This window comes from Oncorhynchus keta, chromosome 11 (genome assembly GCF_023373465.1).
Source record: "Oncorhynchus keta strain PuntledgeMale-10-30-2019 chromosome 11, Oket_V2, whole genome shotgun sequence".
NCBI classification, from domain to species: Eukaryota; Metazoa; Chordata; class Actinopteri; order Salmoniformes; family Salmonidae; genus Oncorhynchus; species Oncorhynchus keta.
Genome location: NC_068431.1, coordinates 27,853,141 through 27,875,710, shown reverse-complemented (window position 1 = coordinate 27,875,710; position 22,570 = coordinate 27,853,141). Strand labels below are relative to the sequence as shown.

Genomic DNA, 22,570 nt, shown 5'->3' with positions numbered 1-22,570 from the left:
TATTATAACAGAGAATCAGACCCTCTGCTGTCTCAAAATACAGCACTGCCCCTTTTAAATACATCAAAAAAGCTCTTTACTTGACACATTTTTCAAAAATGGCTAGAAATGTGCACGTTTTGTGCTCATGTAGGAAGCAACCACATTGCTGACCAGAAATTAGCTATAATTGCGCAAATAACTAATTAGCAAAAAATATGAACAAATATGCACACATATGCACACAGGGCTACATGCAGCTCTCACTTTGATCTCAAAACAAGCACATCTACTCGCGACCATTTGTGCCTTTAATGCAATAGAATCCGACTCCGATGCGCTCTGCAAAATCTCTTGCATAGTTAGTTTTGATTCCCTGACCTGTCAATGTTTTTAATTTGCTATTTTATTTTTTTTTTAAATACTTTTGTGAATTCTATGGTTTTTACTAGATTACTTGTAGTTTTTCATGCTGTCTGTCTGTAATTGTGTAATGACTTGGTGCTGCCTATCTTGGCTAGAACGCTCTTGAAAATTAGATTTTAAATCTCAATGAGCCCTTCCTGGTTGAATAAAGGTTAAATACTAAGGTTTGATTGATATTAGTAAAATATGTCTAGTGAGATCTATCACTTTTCACCATCAGATTAGCAACTTCTGTTCACACTGACCATGGATGTGATGTGGCCAAAGCCACATTCCTGCTTCATGTATGAGTGCAGCTATTATCATACGGTAAATACCATAGTATATAGACAAACAAAATAAAGATACTGTAGCAATTCAAACCAGGGGTAGGAACCGGTTCAGGGAACAGAACCGAAAACCAGAAAATAACAAACATTTTCGAGGAACAGAATTAGAACCTGGAACAGTTCGGGAACAGAACCATTATTTTAAAAGAATGGAAACCGGTTAATAATGTTATTTTAAGTTTCAGCATTTTTTCCCAGTCCCACAAAAATTGCAACAAAGCGCCTATGCAAAGCCCTCACTCTTGTCACTTAGAAACTTATTCCAGTGTCTGCCTGACAGCTGAAAATCTTTGCCAGTGTGTGTAGGCTACCTTCCCTCCCCTCCCTATGCTTTGTAGTAGGCTACAAAGCATAGGCTATTGTAGCCTACTAACATTACAAGCATGATTCAAAAAAAAATATTATTAGAGAGGAATGGATCAACTTTTTCAGTGCAAGTTAAGGATACTGTTATCACGTTGTATTAATTAATGATGAAATATATATTCTGGTGCCGCTTTGCACATAAAAACTTGTTAGCTATCTAGCAAGCTCTGGTCCAACGTTAAGCCAAGTTCAAAAACATTCAAAGTTCCATCATAGAAGCCGCTCCTCTGTAGGTATAATTCTGTGAGCCTAATTCAGATAATGCATGTCATAACAAGCGCTTCAAGCCAAGCTGCCTCCTCCACCTTCTCTCGCTCTTTCCCCACCTGACAAAATTTCAATTGCATCTCGCGCCCTACACTTGTCTGTCCAATGCATGTAAACAACTATAGCTTGACCGCCTCCAAAGCAAGCAGCTATATCCTACACTGATTGGTGAAGTCATTTAATGTCGAACTAAATGTAAAAAGGAACAGAAAGGAACTATATAAACCATACCTTTTTCACTTCAGAACATTCTTTTGCTGATCGGAACAGAAGAAAAAAATTTATTTTTCTGTTCAGAACTAAACAATTGGAAAATAATTTTGGTTCCAACCCCTGATTGTGGGAGACATCTATTCAAGAGAGATTTGAATCTATATCCGTATCTTTACACGACACAAGTATCTCTCCTGGAACTAGTTTTTGTCGTCAAAGTAGTGTAGTGTAAAGAGGCCCAAAGTCTTGCATAGTTTTTGTTTCGGTATGTTGCATTGAAAGTGGCTAATATTACATTGATTCAATCCCAATTCCCAAAGTAGAGGGAAACATTGATAGTGTTAACTAACAGGGAAGCTTCTAAGTTGAGTGAAGTTCAATCTTGTGCTTCTTTGCACAGCTGCACGTAGCTCAGCACCCAGCTCCATGCTGGAAACCCGTCCCCTCAGGCTTTTAAAACTTGACTATGTTCATTTACACCCAGCGTTCTGTAATAATATCATTATGAAAACAACACCCAACCACCACAGTTCAGTTGTCACACAAATATGATCTAACTTTGAAAAACCTTGATATTTAATTATTGTATGGTTCCCCTGTTTTGAGTCAATAAATCAAATTCAGTTTAAAGACAATTTGCTGAGGTTGACTGTCAGACTGTATCCATTTGACAATATATTTAGCCCAGATGTTGCTCTATGTTTTCTAATGACTTACTCTGTTTCTCCAGATGAACATCTACGATGGTGTGACGTTCTCTGGGGAGATGTGGGAGATCCACAGAGACCAGGAGGATTCTGGGATGGTGTTTCCGCAGGGTGCCTCAGTGCGAGTCCTGGGAGGATGGTAAAGAGGATCTTTAGAGCTAATGAATTTATTTTAAGGTTGCTTACTCCTTAAACATGCTCTTTATGAGGTTGTATATCAATCAGTCTTTGAATGACCAACACTCTGGGCTTCCAGAAGTGGTTCTGTCGGACCAAGGCCTAGAGTTTGTTGAAGCAGGTAGTTGAAAATCTGTCAAACTTATATTAAGTCAACTGTAAAATAGCCCACTTGGGTCAGAATGAGCCATCCTTTCTGTAGTGTCATCCTCTGCTTTGGACTTATACCCATGTCTCTTTGCCTTCCTGCCTTACTCATGCACTCTCATGGAAGAAGGGCCTTATTATCACAGAACATATGTCAGAACATATGAACTTATGTCAGAACAGAACATCTTTTTTGAATCGGAATTGATTCCTCTGAGACCCCATAATGTTCCTTCCAACTGTGTTGGGGGGGTTAATCTACTGGGCTGGCAGTGACAGACAGTAATTGGGTAACTCATCGCTGGTTGCTCCCATTAAAAAGGCCTGTCAGCTAAACCACACAAACACTGTCATCACTGGGAATCAAGGCCTTGTCCAAATTTGAGTTTGGCGTCATCAGTAGTTGTTGGTTTAAAGGTGAATGGGGATGTTATGAGCATTTTAAATTCTCAAAATAAGTATTATCATGTATTCAATCAATCAGCAGAATAAACAACATTGGACAAATGACAAATACTTTGTCAGCGCAAGTCCATATCACATGATCATCTTTACATCCTTATCAATAACATACGGTACATTCATAGTATATGCACAGAACTATGAAGCAACAATTGATGCTACGCTATTTGATTCCACCATTACAAGTAAAACAAAAAACAGATGAATTAGAAAATGAACCACAAATAAAACCCACCCCATCACACAGCTCCCATCTGAGTGACCCTTTTGATTGAACTCCTCATAGCAAGAGATCTTACACTAACAGCTGCATTTGAAAACATTGTTAAGGTTCTTACATTGGCACCATGAGAACGAGCAGTGGGCATTGCAGATACTTACATGTTTGGAGGGCCTAACTATGGATAGATGGAAGTCAATACTATTCCTAAAGAATCTCTCATACATCAATGTACTATCAGCTTCATATCATATTCCTACTGCAGTTCGAAAAATATGGTTATTTTATCTATATTTCATGATAAACAAAAAAGGTTTAATATCTACTATACATAAGTTTAGTTGTTCATATTCATATAATGCTGCACTGGGTTTAACTAATGCACATGACAGTAAGTCTTTGTGCCTCTCTGCCAGGAGCAAAGCAGGTTCACGTACAGAAGAGCTTGGTAGCTGTGTGGCTATGCTGTAACACTGCTCTCATATTGAATGGATGCAGAACGAGAAACGTTCAGTTTTGCGAACATGTTCTGGCGCTGTGTGCTTTTTGTCAAATGACTTAAGCAAGGGCAGGCTTGCTCGACTCTGCACGGAAATGCTAGCGAAGGTTTGGTGCCTTACGCAATATCTCATGCTTTATGGATGGACCCACCTTCCATTTGTGTACTAGTGCGTTGGCTCAGACCCCCGTTCAGAGCCCTAGACCTGTTGTATTATTTACACCAAACCAGCCTTTCCAAGCAAAAAATGGGAAAAGCAAAGCAGCTTTCCAACAATTTGTGTAGGAGCTCTCTCCCCGTCGACCAGATGGGAGGAGAGAAAGGAAGTGAGTCACGTTGTAGCTGCATTGTTGTATTTGTGTGCATTCTCCTCCGTCCAATTCTCAGGTTAACCGACCGACTTGGGTCCTATTGTTCCCTCTACGGTCCACAGAGGAACAAATATAACTCTAGCAACTCTATTGTTCCCCAAGCTAGTTTTGATTTGCAGTACAAGGGCTACTTTACAGGTTGACTTTTTTAAGTTTGACAGATTTTCTAGTACATGACTCAACAAACTCCTAGGCAGTGGTCTGACAGATCCACTTCTGGACTAGAGGTCGACCGATTATGATTTTTCCACGCCGATACCGATTATTGGAGGACCAAAACAGCCGATACCGATTAATCGGCCGATTTCTATTTATTTATTTGTAATAATGACAATTACAACAATAATGAATGAACACATTTTAACTTAATATAATACATCAATAAAATCAATTTAGCTTCAAATAAAGAATGAAACATGTTAAATTTGGTTGAAATAATGCAAAAACAAAGTGTTGGAGAAGAAAGTAATATGTGCCAATATGCAATGTGTGCCATGTAAAATATGTGCCATGTAAAAAAGCTAACGTTTCAGTTCCTTGCTCAGAACATGAGTTCCTTTTAACATGAGACTTCAATATTCCCAGGTAAGAGGTTTTAGGTTGTAGTTAATATGGTATTTATAGGACTATTTCTCTCTATACCATTTGTATTTCATATCCCTTTGACTATTGGATGTTCTTATAGGCACTATAGTATTGCTAGTGTAACAGTTTAGCTTCCGTCCCCCTCCTCGCCCCTACCTGGGCTCGAACCAGGAACACAACAGCCACACTTGAAGCATCATTACCCATCGCTCCACAAAAGCCGCGGCCCTTGCAGCGCAAGGGGAATAACTACTCCAAATCTAAAAGCGAGTGACGTTTGAAACAGTATTAGCGCACACCCAGCTAACTAGCTAGCCATTTCACATTGGTTACACCAGCCATTAGGCTGATAGGCTTGAAGTCATAAACAGCGCTGTGCTTGCGAAGAGCTGCTGGCAAAACGCACGAAGGTGCTGTTTGAATGAATGATTACGGGCCTGCTGCTGCTCAGTCAGACTGCTCTATCAAATCAGACTTAATTATAACATAATAACACACAGAAATGCGAGCCTTTGGTCATTAATATGGTCGAATCCAGAAACTATCATTTCGAAAACAAAACTTTTATTATTTCAGTGAAATACGGAACCGTTCGGTATTTTATCTAACGGGTGGCATCCCTAAGTCTAAATATTCTTGTTACATTGCACAACCCTCAATGTTATGTCATAATTACGTAAAATTCTGGTAAATTGGTTCGCAATGAGCCAGGCAGCCCAAACTGTTGCATATACCCTGACTCTGTGTGCAATGAACGCAAGAGAAGTGACACAATTTCACCTGGTTAATATTGCCTGCTAAACTGGATTAGTAGTTATAACTAGTGATTATAATTGATTGTTTTTTATAAGATAAGTTTAACGCTAGTTATCAATTGACCTTGGCTTCTACTGCATTTGCGCAACAGGCAGGCTACTCGTGGAGTGCAATGGTTAGAGCGTTGGACTAGTTAACTGTGCGGTTGCAAGATTGAATCCCCTGAGCTGACAAGGTGAAAATCTGTCGTTCTGCCCCTGAACAAGGCAGTTAACCCACAGTTCCTAGGCAGTCATTGAAAATAAGAATGTGTTCTTAACTGACTTGCCTATATAAATAAAGGTATGAATTTTTTCTTTTTAAATAAACAAAAAATCGGCGCCCAAAAATACCGATTTCCGATTGTTATGAAAACTTAAATTGAGCCTTAATTAATCGGTCATTCTGATTAATCGGTCAACCTCTATTCTGGACACCCAGAGTGATGGTCATTCAAAAAAATTCAGTTCAAGCTCATCATTGATGCCGTGAGCCACAAAAAGACTCTCTTACATGCTAATTATGAGGGATTTGACTTTCTCGTGAGATGCTTCCTCCCTCCTTGGGCGTCATCCCGAGCAGCCTATCCTATTAGGAGATATTGATCTGTGTCTCTCATGGTGGATGTATAATCGGTAAAACCAGGCACTAAACCATTTAGGAGAGCCCTGGCTGTTTGTCTGAGTGAACATAGACAGACTCTTACCTCTTCGATGCAGTTCCTGACCATCCACATAGATTATTTATGGAATATTGGCGACACACACACACACACACACACACACACACAATAGTGGTGTTTACACTGCACATATCACACCGCTGTGTTATTTTCAGGATCTACAATATTTGTCGACTGTTGCCATGTTTATCCTCAGATAAAAGGCAGTATTCTGGCCAGGTCTCAGCAGGGATATTGAAGTATTGAAGCCCCCAACTGTGTGCTGTGGGCCTGTAGGTCAGGGGCATTAGTAAAGCAGCATTTAATATTTAAACACAAAAAAACATTGGTGAGAGCCAGATTGATTTACATTACTGTCAGCACAGTGCTGTAATCTTCTCTTCAACATGTAACTTTAATCATCAACTGTTATAGTTCATGTGTTGGGTGTGTGTGTGTACTGGTATGGGGTAATTTTATACATTCTTTTTTTTTTTGTCACCAAGGAGTAGGGAAGGTGGGGCCTGGTTTCCATGGCAATGCCCTTGCTCTGTTTGTGTGTACTCTGTGCAGTCAGTTGGTGGCTGGCGTCTCTTATTGTGCTGAGTGGGTGGGAGAGAAAAAAAGACAGAGAAAGAGTCTGTGTATGAGAGCGACGGAGAGATGGAAGTGGGTGCTCACACAGTGTGTTTGTGTCGTAGCTGGCTGTTATACCTGGAGCCGGGGTTCCTGGGCCCCGGGATGCTGCTGGAAGAAGGGGAGACAGTACTGAGCCACCAACCAGGTCAGCAGCAGGCCAGCCAGGGGACAGAGGACAAGCCCACCGCAATCACCATCGGCTCCATCAGAAGACTAGTGAAGGTTGGCATATTTATCACCATGACATTACAGTGCCATGCGCCATTAGTGATTTCCCTCCAACATTTCTATTGGGAGACTATGGTTCATTTATTTAGACCTACCAGGGCTGACTATCACTCCCTCTCTGAGAAGCTTTGGCAGAGGGCCAGGGTCTCTCTCTCTCTCTCTCTCTCTCTCTCTCTCTCTCTCTCTCTCTCTCTCTCTCTCTCTCTCTCTCTCTCTCTCTCTCTCTCTCTCTCTCTCTCTCTCTCTCTCTCTCTCTCTCTCTCTCTCTCTCTCTCTCTCTCTCTCGTTCTTCTCTGACTTTGTCAGTCTCTCTGTTATCCTCTCTCTGCTCCCCCTTTTCTCTCAATTTCCCCCTCTATCTTCCCATTTTTCAGCCTTAGTCATTATAATGGGGCCTGATAGAGAAGGATTGATAGAGCTGTGTGTAGTGGAATCTCTCCACATATTGAGGGAATGTTGTTGTGTCTCTTTCACCCTTCAGGATGACGGCACTCCTGAAATCCATCTGCTTCCAGCTGGAGCGCCAGGAGGAGCCACGGACCGTCTCAACTCGGAAGCAGACAGCTTGGGAACACGTGGTGGACCTATCCACCTCTCAAACCTGACTGTCAAGTCTGGCTGGTGAGGAGGCCTATCCTGTTAGTGGTAACTAACTGTAGAGGATCTCAATGCCATTATCTGAGGGGGCGCTTCAGTAGCTACAGGCTATATAGACTGAAATAGGAAGCACTTACAATGCTAAAACAACGGGGGGGAATGACTCATTGAGGAGATGTGTCCTTGCCAACCAACGTCCATATTGTTTCAACAGAATTTGGGTGGATTGTTCTCAGCTGAGTCATTGAGCTCCAGCTCTCTAGTTTCCTGCTTAAACTGTTATTTCCAGGTGTGTTTATAAAGCACACACATTCGGTACAGGAATGTTTATGGGTGGTAATAGAAGTGACAGAATTAACACTTAAAATTAAGTTTCATAATGTCTCACTTCAGGGTGGAGGTAGTGAGGTAGTTAATATGGTAACTCTTCAATAAAGACCTTGTCACCAGACTCTGTAAAATCTATTTACTAACACACCCATATTGATAGTTGAAGAAAGCCACAGTTAGGATTGGAATTTGACTGCCAAAGTATGATGCAATTAGGGAAGCATCAAATGTACAGTTTTGCTTAATATTTAAACAGCCACTTTTTAAATCGGTTTTCCGTTAAAACGATTCAAAAAATCACAAAATTCCACCTCAATTCACAATGCAGAATAATGGACCTATTACATGTGTATGACCGCAAGGAAGTTCTATCTACCACAGTCATATAAGATTCCGAATTTTTGGAAAGGAGGAGACTGATTCGTTTCTGTACTTTCGAAAACACAAACACTTGCGTCTTTCATAGCGAGCTAGTGAGGGAAGGAGAGAGAGGGGAGGGCCACAGACAGTCAGAACTGTGCATTAGGCCCATCTGTCTGCAATCAAAAGCTGTATCTTGCAATTTATTGACTTGCACTGTCTTGCATTGTCTTGCAATGTCTTGCCTATCATTAAAGAATAAACTAGGATATTCTACATGCAACAGACTGAACACACACTCGTGTCATTGGCAAAGAGAAAGAGCATGCAGGCCATCTTTGTTGTTCCATAGTTACAGGTTTTCAATACAATATTTTTCTTCTCGCAGAGAAGATGAGTGGTTTCTATTGTAGTGGAGATTAGTGACACTGACAGTATGACTGTGGACGAAGTATTTGTGTTTGATCAGGCATTCAACCATGCATACATTTCATGCATAAAGCAATGAACTGAGCAGCGTCCATAAATGTGGTGCCACATGAATAGACAATGTTTACCTGTAAATTAAAAACAATATCAGCGACGCGCGATGCTTGTAACACAAAAGTCTGCTTAGCAAACAATTGAGATTAGATTACCTGGGCCTCTCATTGATAATGCCTTCGTCTTGTTTTTCCACCTTAGTTGGCTTGCCTACTGTAGCCCTGGTTTCCATGGGAACTATGCGGTTATGGAAGCAGGCGGCTCCACAACACCTGGCGTTGGTCATCCCCAGGTCACCACTGTGAGGTCACTGAGACCCCTCAGAATGGTAAGGGTTCACCACGGTGGCATCACTGAGGTGGCTGACACTGCTTGGTTGTGGTCGGTTTTGGGCCCAATTACATTTCAATGCTGTACACTCAGGAAAGGAGTTTATATCAATTTCCAAATTGGCCCATAGCCCATTAAATTTAAGAAATCCTATGTCTCAAAGTCTCAGAAATATATACGTCTGGGCCTCATTTTCATCAAGGTTTGGTTTCTTATGTTCTGTGTCTTTCTGACAGAGTGGGCTCAGAGTGAGGAGACCTCTGGATCCTAAGGTAAGACATTATCACTATTGAAAGTACAGCATAAACCACTATCCCCTGCAGTAAACAGCCGATCTCATACAGTTAAATAATCCCTTCAATTTGCACAATGATGATTAATGATAATGAAAGTAAATTCATTTAGAAAGTGCATGAGATATAGTTTTTTGTTTGTGTGTGTTTTTTTTTTGTTTAGATGTTGGTGTTTGAGCAGCCCCTCTTCCAGGGGCGGGGCAGAGAGCTGGGAGGCCACACCCCCAGTCTGGGAGCTGTGGCTGGGCTGAAGGGGGCGTCGTCGCTACGGGTCATTGGTGGAGTGTGAGTCCATGTTAATGCCCTCCCTCCTGTCTGCGCCTGCCTGTCATCCACAGCTGATGGAGACAGATGAGGACTCACTCATAGACTCAGATTAATGAGCATCTCTAGACCCTCTTAGTTAAATGTCATCCCAATTTGTATGGAGAAATAAGGTTTGGTTTGTTTGGGAATTCACATGCATTTGTTTTTTGTGAGTGAGTGATGGACAGAGTGAGGTAGGGAGAAAGGAAGTGCATTCATGCCAAGCTGCATACTTACTCTGTAATGCTACCTGTACTGAGGTTTTTACAACATTTACATTTACATTTAAGTCATTTAGCAGACGCTCTTATCCAGAGCGACTTACAAATTGGTGCATTCACCTTATGACATCCAGTGGAACAGCCACTTTACAATAGTGCATCTAAATCTTTTAGGGGGGTGAGAAGGATTACTTATCCTATCCTAGGTATTCCTTAAAGAGGTGGGGTTTCAGGTGTCTCCGGAAGGTGGTGATTGACTCCGCTGTCCTGGCGTCGTGAGGGAGTTTGTTCCACCATTGGGGGCCAGAGCAGCGAACAGTTTTGACTGGGCTGAGCGGGAACTGTACTTCCTCAGTGGTAGGGAGGCGAGCAGGCCAGAGGTGGATGAACGCAGTGCCCTTGTTTGGGTGTAGGGCCTGATCAGAGCCTGGAGGTACTGAGGTGCCGTTCCCCTCACAGCTCCGTAGGCAAGCACCATGGTCTTGTAGCGGATGCAAGCTTCAACTGGAAGCCAGTGGAGAGAGCGGAGGAGCGGGGTGACGTGAGAGAACTTGGGAAGGTTGAACACCAGACGGGCTGCGGCGTTCTGGATGAGTTGTAGGGGTTTAATGGCACAGGCAGGGAGCCCAGCCAACAGCGAGTTGCAGTAATCCAGACGGGAGATGACAAGTGCCTGGATTAGGACCTGCGCCGCTTCCTGTGTGAGGCAGGGTCGTACTCTGCGGATGTTGTAGAGCATGAACCTACAGGAACGGGCCACCGCCTTGATGTTAGTTGAGAACGACAGGGTGTTGTCCAGGATCACGCCAAGGTTCTTAGCGGTCTGGGAGGAGGACACAATGGAGTTGTCAACCGTGATGGCGAGATCATGGAACGGGCAGTCCTTCCCTGGGAGGAAGAGAAGCTCCGTCTTGCCGAGGTTCAGCTTGATGTGGTGATCCGTCATCCACACTGATATGTCTGCCAGACATGCAGAGATGCGATTCGCCACCTGGTCATCAGAAGGGGGAAAGGAGAAGATTAATTGTGTGTCGTCTGCATAGCAATGATAGGAGAGACCATGTGAGGTTATGACAGAGCCAAGTGACTTGGTGTATAGCGAGAATAGGAGAGGGCCTAGAACAGAGCCCTGGGGACACCAGTGGTGAGAGTGCGTGGTGAGGAGACAGATTCTCGCCACGCCACCTGGTAGGAGCGACCTGTCAGGTAGAACGCAATCAAGCGTGGGCCGCGCTGGAGATGCCCAACTCGGAGAGGGTGGAGAGGAGGATCTGATGGTTCACAGTATCGAAGGCAGCCGATAGGTCTAGAAGGATGAGAGCAGAGGAGAGAGAGTTAGCTTTAGCAGTGCGGAGCGCCTCCGTGATACAGAGAAGAGCAGTCTCAGTTGAATGACTAGTCTTGAAACCTGACTGATTTGGATCAAGAAGGTCATTCTGAGAGAGATAGCGGGAGAGCTGGCCAAGGACGGCACGTTCAAGAGTTTTGGAGAGAAAAGAAAGAAGGGATACTGGTCTGTAGTTGTTGACATTGGAGGGATCGAGTGTAGGTTTTTTCAGAAGGGATGCAACTCTCGCTCTCTTGAAGACGGAAGGGACGTAGCCAGCGGTCAGGGATGAGTTGATGAGCGAGGTGAGGTAAGGGAGAAGGTCTCCGGAAATGGTCTGGAGAAGAGAGGAGGGGATAGGGTCAAGCGGGCAGGTTGTTGGGCGGCCGGCCGTCACAAGACACGAGATTTCATCTGGAGAGAGAGGGGAGAAAGAGGTCAGAGCACAGGGTAGGGCAGTGTGAGCAGAACCAGCGGTGTCGTTTGACTTAGCAAACGAGGATCGGATGTCGTGGACCTTCTTTTCAAAATGGTTGCCGAAGTCATCTGCAGAGATGAAGGAGGGGGGGGGGGATTCAGGAGGGAGGAGAAGGTGGCAAAGAGCTTCCTAGGGTTAGAGGCAGATGCTTGGAATTTAGAGTGGTAGAAGGTGGCTTTAGCAGCAGAGACAGAGGAGGAAAATGTAGAGAGGAGGGAGTGAAAGGATGCCAGGTCCGCAGGGAGGCGAGTTTTCCTCCATTTCCGCTCGGCTGCCCGGAGCCCTGTTCAAGGTGTGTCATTCTGCTGCAAACAGTTTCACAATCTACTGGTCATGTAATTCCGCAGGAATGCTCCCTCTACTGCCATATGGAGCAAATGTAGCTCCCTCCCTGTGCAAACATATGCCATGTAGAACAGGAAGTGTGTGTGTGTGTGTGTGTGTGTGTGTGTGTGTGTGTGTGTGTGTGTGTGTGTGTGTGTGTGTGTGTGTGTGTGTGTGTGTGTGTGTGTGTGTACGCATGCTTTGGTGTGGTGTTTGGTTACAGAGAGGGTTGGTACGCATGACATCTGATAACATTTCAATTGTAACACCACAAAAAACCCAAACAATAAATCAATCAAACATTCCTTAGCACTAACTCAAGTGGCATATCCACCGCTCAGACACTGTTATCAGCACCAACGTATCATTGACACCCAGGCTCCTATTCAAGCTGTGTTGGTAGGAGTATTTAGCTGTGGTTTGACCTGTGACCTCTGTGTTTGACAGATGGGTGGGCTACACTGGAGAGGACTTCACAGGACGGCAGTATTTACTGGAGGAGGGAGAATACAGTGACTGTGCAGATCTGGGTGGAGCCGATCACCCTCTGCTGCTTTCTTTCCGTTTCTTACAGGCAGTAAGTAACGGGATTTTAATAATATGGTTATTTACAATGCATTCAGTATATGTGGCCTATGTGGGTATGTGTACCTGTGCAAATCCTGAAAGCGTACTCTTGATTTGAAAGAATGAGGGAAGTCAATGAAATGTGTTGGGGTCTCTCTCTGTGTGTGTGTGTGTGTGTGTGTGTGTGTGTGTGTGTGTGTGTGTGTGCGTGCGTGCGTGCGTGCGTGCGTGCGTGCGTGCGTGCGTGCGTGCGTGCGTGCGTGCGTGCGTGCGTGCGTGCGTGCGTGCGTGCGTGCGTGCGTGCGTGCGTGCGTGCGTGCGTGCGTGCGTGCGTGCGTGCGTGCGTGCGTGCGTGCGTGCGTGCGTGCGTGCGTGCGTGCGTGCGTGCGTGCGCGCGTGCGTGCGTGCGTGCGTGCGTGCGTGCGTGCGTGGCGCGTGCGTGCGTGCGTGCGTGCGTGCGTGCGTGCGTGCGTGCGTGCGTGCGTGCGTGCGTGCGTGCGTGCGCGTGCGTGCGTGCGTGCGTGCGTGCGTGCGTGCGTGCGTGCGTGCGTGCGTGCGTGCGTGCGTGCGTGCGTGCGTGCGTGCGTGCGTGCGTGCGTGCGTGCGCATGGCAGAGTCATTTTGTTTGAAACCAGGCCAAATGTTTTATATTAACCATCGGTATGACGCAGTTGACACCCAGCAGACTTCCATTCCACTCCCTTTCCATCACCTCACCACTGTCTAAGTGTCTATTTTAGCCTCCTGGTATCAGTCAGAAGCATTAGCTAGTAGAAACGCTCTAACAGCGAACTCCTGGCTAGGATAGGCTACGCTTCTAATAGGATTAAACAGGTAGAGTTAATTGCTAACTGTCTACCATACCGCAGGTTCATTAGCATTCCAGTTTCCTCCACCCCTAGTGCCCTCTGGCTGTTAGCAGCACCACTCTTTTGATCAACTATACACTGTTGTGTAATCACCAGCCACCAGCAGCCATTCTGTAAAGCTCCCACTACGGATAGTGCTTACGGAATGAACTACCTGAGCTAAATGCAGCAGCTATGTAAATGCAGCTTGTAGAGTTTTTCAGTTTGAGGCTACTTGAACATGAAAGAACAAGAGAAAGGGAAACTTCATAGGATTTGGATAAAAATGGTTTGTACAGTGGTGCTAGTTGCTATACAGTTAACCAACCTACATTTCTTCATGTAAGCTCTGTTTTTGTACTAGGCTACATTAGTGTAAGAGTTGTTGTAGCTATTTTATAAAGCAGTCTTACTCAGTGAGCTCTTCTGCATGGTTCCCATTGTTAGGACTTCATAGAGCCTTCAGTCTCACTGCAGGAGGAAACTGGGTCTCCTGGAGCTGGGAGAAGGGACATTTTGGATCTGGACGTCCCTGATCTGGAGAAGGATGGAGCCACTGAAAAGATCACCACCTTCTGTGTGAAGAGTGGAGTGTGAGTATCAATTAGAGGACCAGGTTGGGGTCAATTCAGGAACTCTGCGCTTCACAGTTCTGTATGGGGTTTGACTGACAGCCGTTCTGAACTTGAGCACCGCATGCGACAAGAAGTTGCCCCCTACCCTCCCGCTAATTGGGAAACTTTTGCACATTTCTGAGTTAGCGGAATGCTGTAAATGAAGAGGACTCTATGTATTTTGAAAGATGAGATGTTGAGGATTATAATAAATACAGCTTGGATGTTATAAAAGGAAGCCCAACACCCGTGAGTCCAAATGTGTACTTCACTTTTCCAAATCAGAAAACTGAGCGTACAAAACATTAGGAACACCTTCCTAATATTGAGTTGTACCCCCTTTTGCCCTCAGCACAGCCTCAAATTGTCAGGGCATGGACTCTACAAGGCTTCGAAAGCATTCCACAGGGATGCTGGCCCATGTTGACTCCAATGCTTCTCACTGTTGAGTCAATTTGGCTGGATGTCCTTTGGGTTGTGGACCATTCTTGATACAAAGGAAACTGTTGAGCGTGAAAAACCCAGCAGCGTTGCTATTCTTGACACACCTGGCACCTACTACCATACCCCATTCAATGGCACTTAAATATTTTGTCTTTCCCATTCGTCCACTGAATGGCACACATACACAATCCATGTCTCAGTTGTCTCAAGGCTTAAAAATCCTTCTTCAACCTATCTCCTCCCCTTCATCTACACTGATTGAAGTGGATTAAACAAGTGACATCAATACAGGATCATAGTAATAGCCTGGATTCATCTGATCGGTCTATTTCATTTTTGTACACTCAGTGTACAGTGTCAAAGTTTATGATCACTATGTTTGATGTACAGCTACAAGATGACATAGCTTCATACCCTGGGTTGTTCTGAACTGAATGAGCCTATGTTTGTTTATTGTGTGGAAAATTAGCAGCGGAACATGCACCTGAATGCATTCATGGCTCCTTTCTATGCACAGCAAAATTACGATCTATTTCTCTGATTTGCCTTGTGAAACCTAACACTGTAAGATCGTATTTTATAACTTAGCTAGTCATGTTGGCAATAGAACAATAATTCAAATGATGCCCACCTGACCCAGATTGAGATTTAAAATGGGACGTTTTGGATTGCGTTAACAGCAATAGTAATTGTGTGATGGCGGGGATGCAGGATTGTGTTCCAAACAAAACAACTATAAGTGTGCTTGTTTTAGTTCCTCAACAGCACAGCTAGGAGAGCTCACAAAAACAGACTTCTTTGTCATAAAAGTGCATTGACGTTTCGTAGGAACTGTGCGCACTTTGGAGAGGTGTGTATTCACTTGGAGACACCAGTTAGTCCTCTCACTCAAACCCTTGTATTGTTTTTGCTTATGTTACACCTACCCCAAATTTCCCACAAATATTCTTATGCTGTTACTGAATGTATACATGTTTGCATTTAGTCTTGTCAGGTGAACTGTTGTGTCCTCAACTTTGGTCTAATATTTTTCCCATAATCTCCAAACTGTTCACTTTGAATTGCTACAATGTTTATGCATATGCTTTTCATATTTCTTCTGTAAGAAATATAGGCCAATTCCATATGGACAATTCCCACAAGTGTAAAGGGTTAAATGGAAATCACCACAACTTTGCAGAAGACCAGTCATAATAACATCTTAATAGAGGTGCATCCCAACTATTATTGCAAAGCTACCATTAATTTACCAAAGTAAACTAATGGTAACTTTGGTAATTTTATCTTGAATAACTTGTATTCATTTTTTAAATATTTGTCCATATTGTCCATTAGTTTCTAGTGGATAGTACATATGGTTAAATAATGAATTTTAAAAGTATCTAATCAACAAAGGTGTAATTTGAAATTAACTCTGCATCTCTTCCAACTATTGACCTTTTTCACCACTGCCACCAGTTTGGCACCAAAACATTTACAACAAAGATATAGTCAAATAAGAGTTTTAAAAAAATATATAAAGGATATTTCATGCTGAAACCCTCATATTAACCCCAATGATATTTACTAAATTGATGGTTTAAGTACCCAAAGAGGCCACTAGATGTCATCAGTTCAAATTCCAAAGAAACTTACCAACCTTCTGGTAGTTTCCCATAATATACCCTCCCTTTGAAACCCTAATCCCAACAAACTAAAGTTCACAAAGTTTCACATGACTTTGTCATTCACTATTCACTGTGCCTCTCTGGTGCTGATGGTCTCTGGGCTGGTCTGTTTCAGATGGGTGGCGTACAGCGAGAAATGCTTCGGTGGAGAGCAATGCATACTGGAGAAAGGCAAACATCCTGCCACTCTGCACTGGGGTGGCAACCATGGAGCAGCCAAGTCTATCCGACCCATACGATTGGTGAGCTCCATATCGTAGCCTATTAGAGGAATAGACCATAAGACTGACATAAGAGTGACAAAAGGCGTGACATGCAGATGAAAAGTGCTTTTACACCTGCATTGTTTGCTGTTTGGGGTTTTAGGCTGGGTTTCTGTACAGCACTTTGAGATATCAGCTGATGTACGAAGGGCTATATAAATAAATTTGATTTGATTTGAAATCACTCCTATGTCTCTTCTTTGTAGTTCTATGTGGCTCTCTGAAAATATATGGTGTAGATGTTGGAAAATATGACAAAACACTTTTATTATTACAGCAGGACCTTTATGGCCTCAGAGAACCAAAGTTCATGGTATGTATATATCATTACACAACATTATGTTCACCTGTCAAAAAGAGACTAGGGAAAGGGGCAATCTGAGAATTGATACCCAGCCGTGAAGTGTGTACTAAGTTGTGCTTTTGTGTCTCCAGCTGTGGGCCTACAGCCAGCCCCACTACAGGGGAGTGAGTGAGGGGTACATGGGGGAGGCAGGGCACTGTGGCTCTGCCTCCCCCATGTCCTTCAGAGTCATCAGGGGAAGGTGAGTACTGGAGGACTACTATTTGATCTGTATTGATCCTAGAGGTGGAGTTATGTCCCCTTTTTACTTACAGGTTTACTTACAGGTTGCTAATTATGGATTGTCAGTATTCTACTGTAGGCATACCACAATGTATCTTTAATTGTAGTTGTCACGGGAGGCATTGAACAATGTCTATGATGCTTATTGTCTTACTCACGCTCACTGGTCTTCTTGCCCCGTCCAGCTGGCTGCTTTTTGATGAGGAGGGTTGCTGTGGAAACCAGTACATCCTGGGAGAGGGCCTTTATCCCGACCTCATTTCCTGTGGCTGTGTGGCCACTTCTGTCAAATCACTGAGGCCCATTCCCTATGTGAGTGTACCTGGCATGACCTCAACAAGCTAAATGAGACATGTGCGCACACATTCAGTTTTAACAGTATTATATGCCATGGTAAATAGATGGTGATAAATACACTATATATACAAAGGTATGTGAACACTCCTTCAAATGAGTGGATTCTGCTATTTCAGCCACACCCATTGCTGACAGGTATATAAAATCGAGCACATAGCCATGCAATCTCCATAGACAAACATTGTCAGTGGAATGGCCTTACTGAAGAGCTCAGTGACTTTCAAAGTAGCACCGTCAAAGGATGCCACATTTCCAGGAGAACGCTACCTGCCCAAATACATAGTGCCCACTGTAAAGTTAGAGGAGAAATAATGGTCTGGGGCTGTTTTTCATGGTTCGAGCTAGGCCCCTTAGTTCCAGTGAAGGGAAATCTTAATGGAACAGCACACAATGACATACATGATTCTGTGCTTCCAACTCTGAGGCAACAGTTTGGGGAAGGCTCTTTCCTATTTCAGCATGACAATGCCCCATGCACAAAGCGAGGTCCATACAGAAATGGTTTGTTGAGTTCAGTGTGGATGAACTTGACTGGGCTGCACAGAGCCCTGACCTCAACCCCATCGAACACCTTTGGGATGAATTGGAAAGCAGACTGCGAGCCAGGCCTACTCACCCAGGATCAGTGCTCGACCTCACTAATGTTCTTGTGGCTAAATGGAAGCAAGTCCCCGCAGCAATGTTCCAACATCTAGTGGAAAGCATTCCCAGAAGACTGGAGGCTGTTCTAGCAGCAAAAGGGGGGGGGGGGGCAACTCCATATTAATTCCCATGATTTTGGAATGAGATGTACGACAAGCCGGTGTCCATATACTTTTGGTAATGTAGTGTAGAATAGTGTAGTTTCCGTTCAGCCACCATTGGAGTGTCACAAATGACAACCTTTTCCCCATAATGTCCTACTTTTGTCCTAGTATGACTCCAGCCAAAGGGTGTGGACTGCTTTATAGGTATAGGTATAAAGGATGTATTGTGTATTTTGTCCTAATAAAGTTCAATGCAGGCACTTATTGAAAAAGGACAGAACATATAAATAAAGTAAATCCAATGGCATTCTCATCTAAGATGGCTCCCTTCCCTTCCTGTTACCTCTGTAGAGTTTCTCCGACCCGTCCATCAGCCTGTTTTCTCTGGGTTCCTATGAGGGCCTCAAGATGGTTGTTGTGACACCCACAGAGCACATGAAGGACTTCTTCACCCAGTCTCTGCAGGTCCACAGTGGACTGTGAGTAGAGAGATAGCCTGTCATCTCTTATGTCACTGAACAGCTAACATTACTGCCAGACACTCTACATAGAGAAGGAACATAGGTTTCTTTGGCCTTAGACATGTGTCATGTTCAGTAAGAAAACAAGGGAAACAGGGAGGTACGACCTGAACTTGTCCAATAAGAAGGCTAATTTTTGTTTTCCGTTTTAAGATGTTTCTCTGCATTGCGCCCTAATGAATATGGCTCTGTTTCAGCTGAATGGGTGTGTCTTTGGCAGGTGGGTGGTGTATGAATACAGTAACTATAAGGGCTGTCAGATGCTGCTGCAGCCAGGGGAGCTTCCTGTGTGGGGAGAGCACAGTGGCTGGGACACCATTGGCTCCTTACGGCCCCTCAAACAGGTAAAACACACACACAAAATTGACAATCACTCTAATCACTCTTAAGTGTCATTTCCCATCTAGCACATTTGGTTCCTTGGAAGTTGTGGGAACGTATGTTTTTCATTTCCTATTGGTTCTGGGAATAAAGCTATATGTTTCCTGACCTGTAATACTGAAGGTTTTTTAAACATTCTGAGAACGGAAGTGAACATGTTGCCTTGTCTGGGAACATGCATTTTTATGCTGCAGGGATTTTCTGAGAACATTTTACTGTAGTTCCTTGAAAGTTTTCCTGGGAAGTTTATTAACATTTTGTGAACAGAAATTCTAGGTTATTTTGAGGTTTTGGAATAACTTCCTTAAAACCTTCAGTGAATGTTTCAATAAGACTTTTAATAACACTGCTAACTTAGTTTAAGTTAACTGTTTTGAAATCCAAACCCAGATAGGACACAGGAAAATGTATTTGCCTAGGCATTAATCATGCAAACAGATGTATTTTTACTGTGGCACGGCATCAGTGAGATTCGAACACCTTTAATTTTTCCACATTTTATTGTTACAAAGTGGGATTAAAATGGATTTAATTGTGTTTTTTTGTCAATGATCTACACAAAATACCCTAATGTCAAAGTGGAAGAATAATGCTAACATTTGTAAAAAAAAAAAAAATATATATATATATATATATATATATATATAAACTCAGCAAAAAAAGGAACGTCCCTTTTTCAGGACCCTGTCTTTCAAGGTAATTCGTAAAAATCCAAATAACTTCACAGATCTTAATTGTAAAGGGTTTAAACACTGTTTGCTTGTTCAATGAACCATAAACAATTAATGAACATGCACCTGTGGAACGGTCATTAAGACACTAACAGCTTACAGTCGGTAGGCAATTAAGGTCACAGTTATGAAAACTTAGGACACTAAAAGAGACCTTTCTACTGACTCTGAAAAACATCAAAAGAAAGATGCCCAGGGTCCCTGCTCATATGCGTGAACGTGCCTTAGGCATGCTGTGGTCCTTCTGTAGCTCAGTTGGTAGAGCATGGCGCTTGTAACGCCAGGGTAGTGGGTTCGATCCCCGGGACCACCCATACGTAGAATGTATGCACACATGACTGTAAGTCGCTTTGGATAAAAGCGTCTGATAAATGGCATATATATATATATATTATATATATGCTGCAAGGAGGAATGAGGATTGCAGATGTGGCCAGGGAAATAAATTGCAATGTCCGTACTGTGAGTCGCCAAAGTCAGTGCTACAGGGAGACAGGACAGACAGCTGATTGTTCTCGCAGTGGCAGACCACGTTTAATTAACAACACCTGCACAGAATCGGTACATCCGAACATCACACCTGCAGGTCAGGTACATGATGGCAACAACAACTGCCCGAATTACACCAGGAACGCACAATCCCTCCATCAGTGCTCAGACTGTCTGCAATAGGCTGAGCGAGGCTGGACTGAGGGCTTGTACGCCTGTTGTAAGGCAGGTCATCACCGGCAAAACAACGTCGCATATGGGCACAAACCCACCGTCGCTGGACCAGACAGGACTGGCAAAAAGTGCTCTTCACTGACGAGTCACGGTTTTGTCTCACCAGGGGTGATGGTCGGATTTGTGTTTATCGTTGAAGGAATGAGCGTTACACTGAGGCCTGTACTCTGTACTGGGATCGAGGTGGAGGGTCTATCATGGTCTGGGTCGGAGTGTCACAGCATCATCTGACTGAGCTTGTTGTCACTGCAGGCAATCTCAATGCTATGCAATACAGGGAAGACATCCTCCTCCCTCATGTGGTACCCTTCCTGCAGGCTCATCCTGACATGACAATCCCACCAGCCATACTGCTCGTTCTGAGCGTGATTTCCTGCAAGACAGGACTGTCAGTGTTCTGCTATGGCCAGCGAAGAGCCCGGATCTCAATCCCATTGAACACGTCTGCGACCTGTTGGATCGAAGGGTGAGGGCTAGGGCCATTCCCCCCAGAAATGTCTGGGAACTTGCAGGTGCCTTGATGGAAGAGTGGGGTAACATTTCACGCCAAGAACTGGCAAATCTGGTACAGTCCACGAGGAGGAGATGCACTGCAGTACTTAATACAGCTGGTGGCCACACCAGATACTGACTGTTACTTTTGACTTTGACCCCCCCCTTTGTTCAGGGACACATTATTCCATTTCTGTTTGTCACATGTCTATGGAACTTGTTCAGTTTATGTCTCAGTTGTTGAATCTTGTTATGTTCATACAAATATTTACACATGTTAAGTTTGCTGAAAATAAACGCAGTTGACAGTGAGAGGACGTATATTTTTTTGCTGATTCCTCACTCCGAAGTTTTTTTGCTGATTCCTCATTCAAGGTTTTTCTTTTTTACTATTTATAGTGAAGACATCAAAACTTTGAAATAACACATATGGAATCATGTAGTAACCAAAATTGTGTTCAACAAATCAAAACATATTTTCTCCCTTTGCTGTTTCCTGAAGTCCACAATCATCTCTTTTGTTTTGCTGACATTGAGTGAGAAGCTATTTTCCTGACACCACACTCCGAAGGCCCTCACCTCCACCATGTAGGCTGTCTCGCCTTTGTTGGTAATGAAGCTTACCACTGTTGTGTCGTCTGCAAAGTTGATGATTGAGTTGGAGGCGTGCATGGCCACGCAGTCATGGGTGAACAGGGAGCACATGAGGGGACTGAGAACGCACTCTTGCCCCAGTGTTGAGGATCAGCGGAGTGGAGATGTTGTTTCCTACCTTCACCACCTGGGGGTGGCCGTCAGGAAGTCCAGGACCCAGTTGCACAGGGCAGGGTCAAGACCCAGGGCCTCAAGCTTAATGATGAGTTGAGGGTACTCTAGTGTTGAATGCTGCAAAATCTGTACCCCTATAAACCAGCCGGGCTAGACAATCTGGACCCTCTCTTTCTAAAATTATCTGCCGAAATTGTTGCAACCCCTATTACTAGCCTATTCAAACTCTCTTTCGTATCGTCTGAGATCCCCAAAGATTGAAAAGCTGCAGCGGTCATCCCCCTCGTCAGGAGACACTCTAGACCCAAACTGCTACAGACCTATATCTACCCTGCCTTTCTAAGGTCTTCGAAAGCCAAGTTAACAAACAGATCACCGAACATTTAGAATCCCACCGTACCTTCTCCGCTATGCAGTCTGGTTTCCTAGCTGGTCATGGGTGCATCTCAGCCACGCTCAAAGTCCTAAACGATATCATAACTGCCATCGATAAGAGACAACACTGTGCAGCTGTATTCATCAACCTGGCCAAGGCTTTCGACTCTGTCAATCACCACATTCTTATCCACAGACTCAACAGCCTTGGTTTCTCAAATGACTCCCTCGCCTGGTTCACCAACTACTTCTCAAACAGAGTTCGGTGTGTCAAATCGGGGGGCCTGTTGTCCTGACCTCTGGCAGTCTCTATGGGGGTGCCACAGGGTTCAATTCTCGGGCCGACTCTTTTCTCTGTATACATCAA

At 43.9% G+C, this 22,570-nt stretch overlaps 1 protein-coding gene across 1 annotated transcript in view; it reads left to right on the top strand.

The window, feature by feature from the left end:
- Positions 1-22,570, top strand: part of LOC118390675 (uncharacterized) — an 88,140-nt gene that overhangs the window by 58,700 nt on the left and 6,870 nt on the right. Inside the window, exons 6-19 of the mRNA XM_052457516.1 lie at positions 2,311-2,426; positions 6,906-7,065; positions 7,553-7,692; positions 9,043-9,169; positions 9,408-9,443; positions 9,628-9,749; positions 12,568-12,697; positions 13,983-14,128; positions 16,376-16,502; positions 16,801-16,836; positions 16,959-17,068; positions 17,295-17,421; positions 18,564-18,691; positions 18,954-19,077. Coding sequence (XP_052313476.1) covers positions 2,311-2,426; positions 6,906-7,065; positions 7,553-7,692; positions 9,043-9,169; positions 9,408-9,443; positions 9,628-9,749; positions 12,568-12,697; positions 13,983-14,128; positions 16,376-16,502; positions 16,801-16,836; positions 16,959-17,068; positions 17,295-17,421; positions 18,564-18,691; positions 18,954-19,077 — 1,629 coding nt within the window. The remainder of the gene's footprint in view (positions 1-2,310; positions 2,427-6,905; positions 7,066-7,552; positions 7,693-9,042; positions 9,170-9,407; positions 9,444-9,627; positions 9,750-12,567; positions 12,698-13,982; positions 14,129-16,375; positions 16,503-16,800; positions 16,837-16,958; positions 17,069-17,294; positions 17,422-18,563; positions 18,692-18,953; positions 19,078-22,570) is intronic.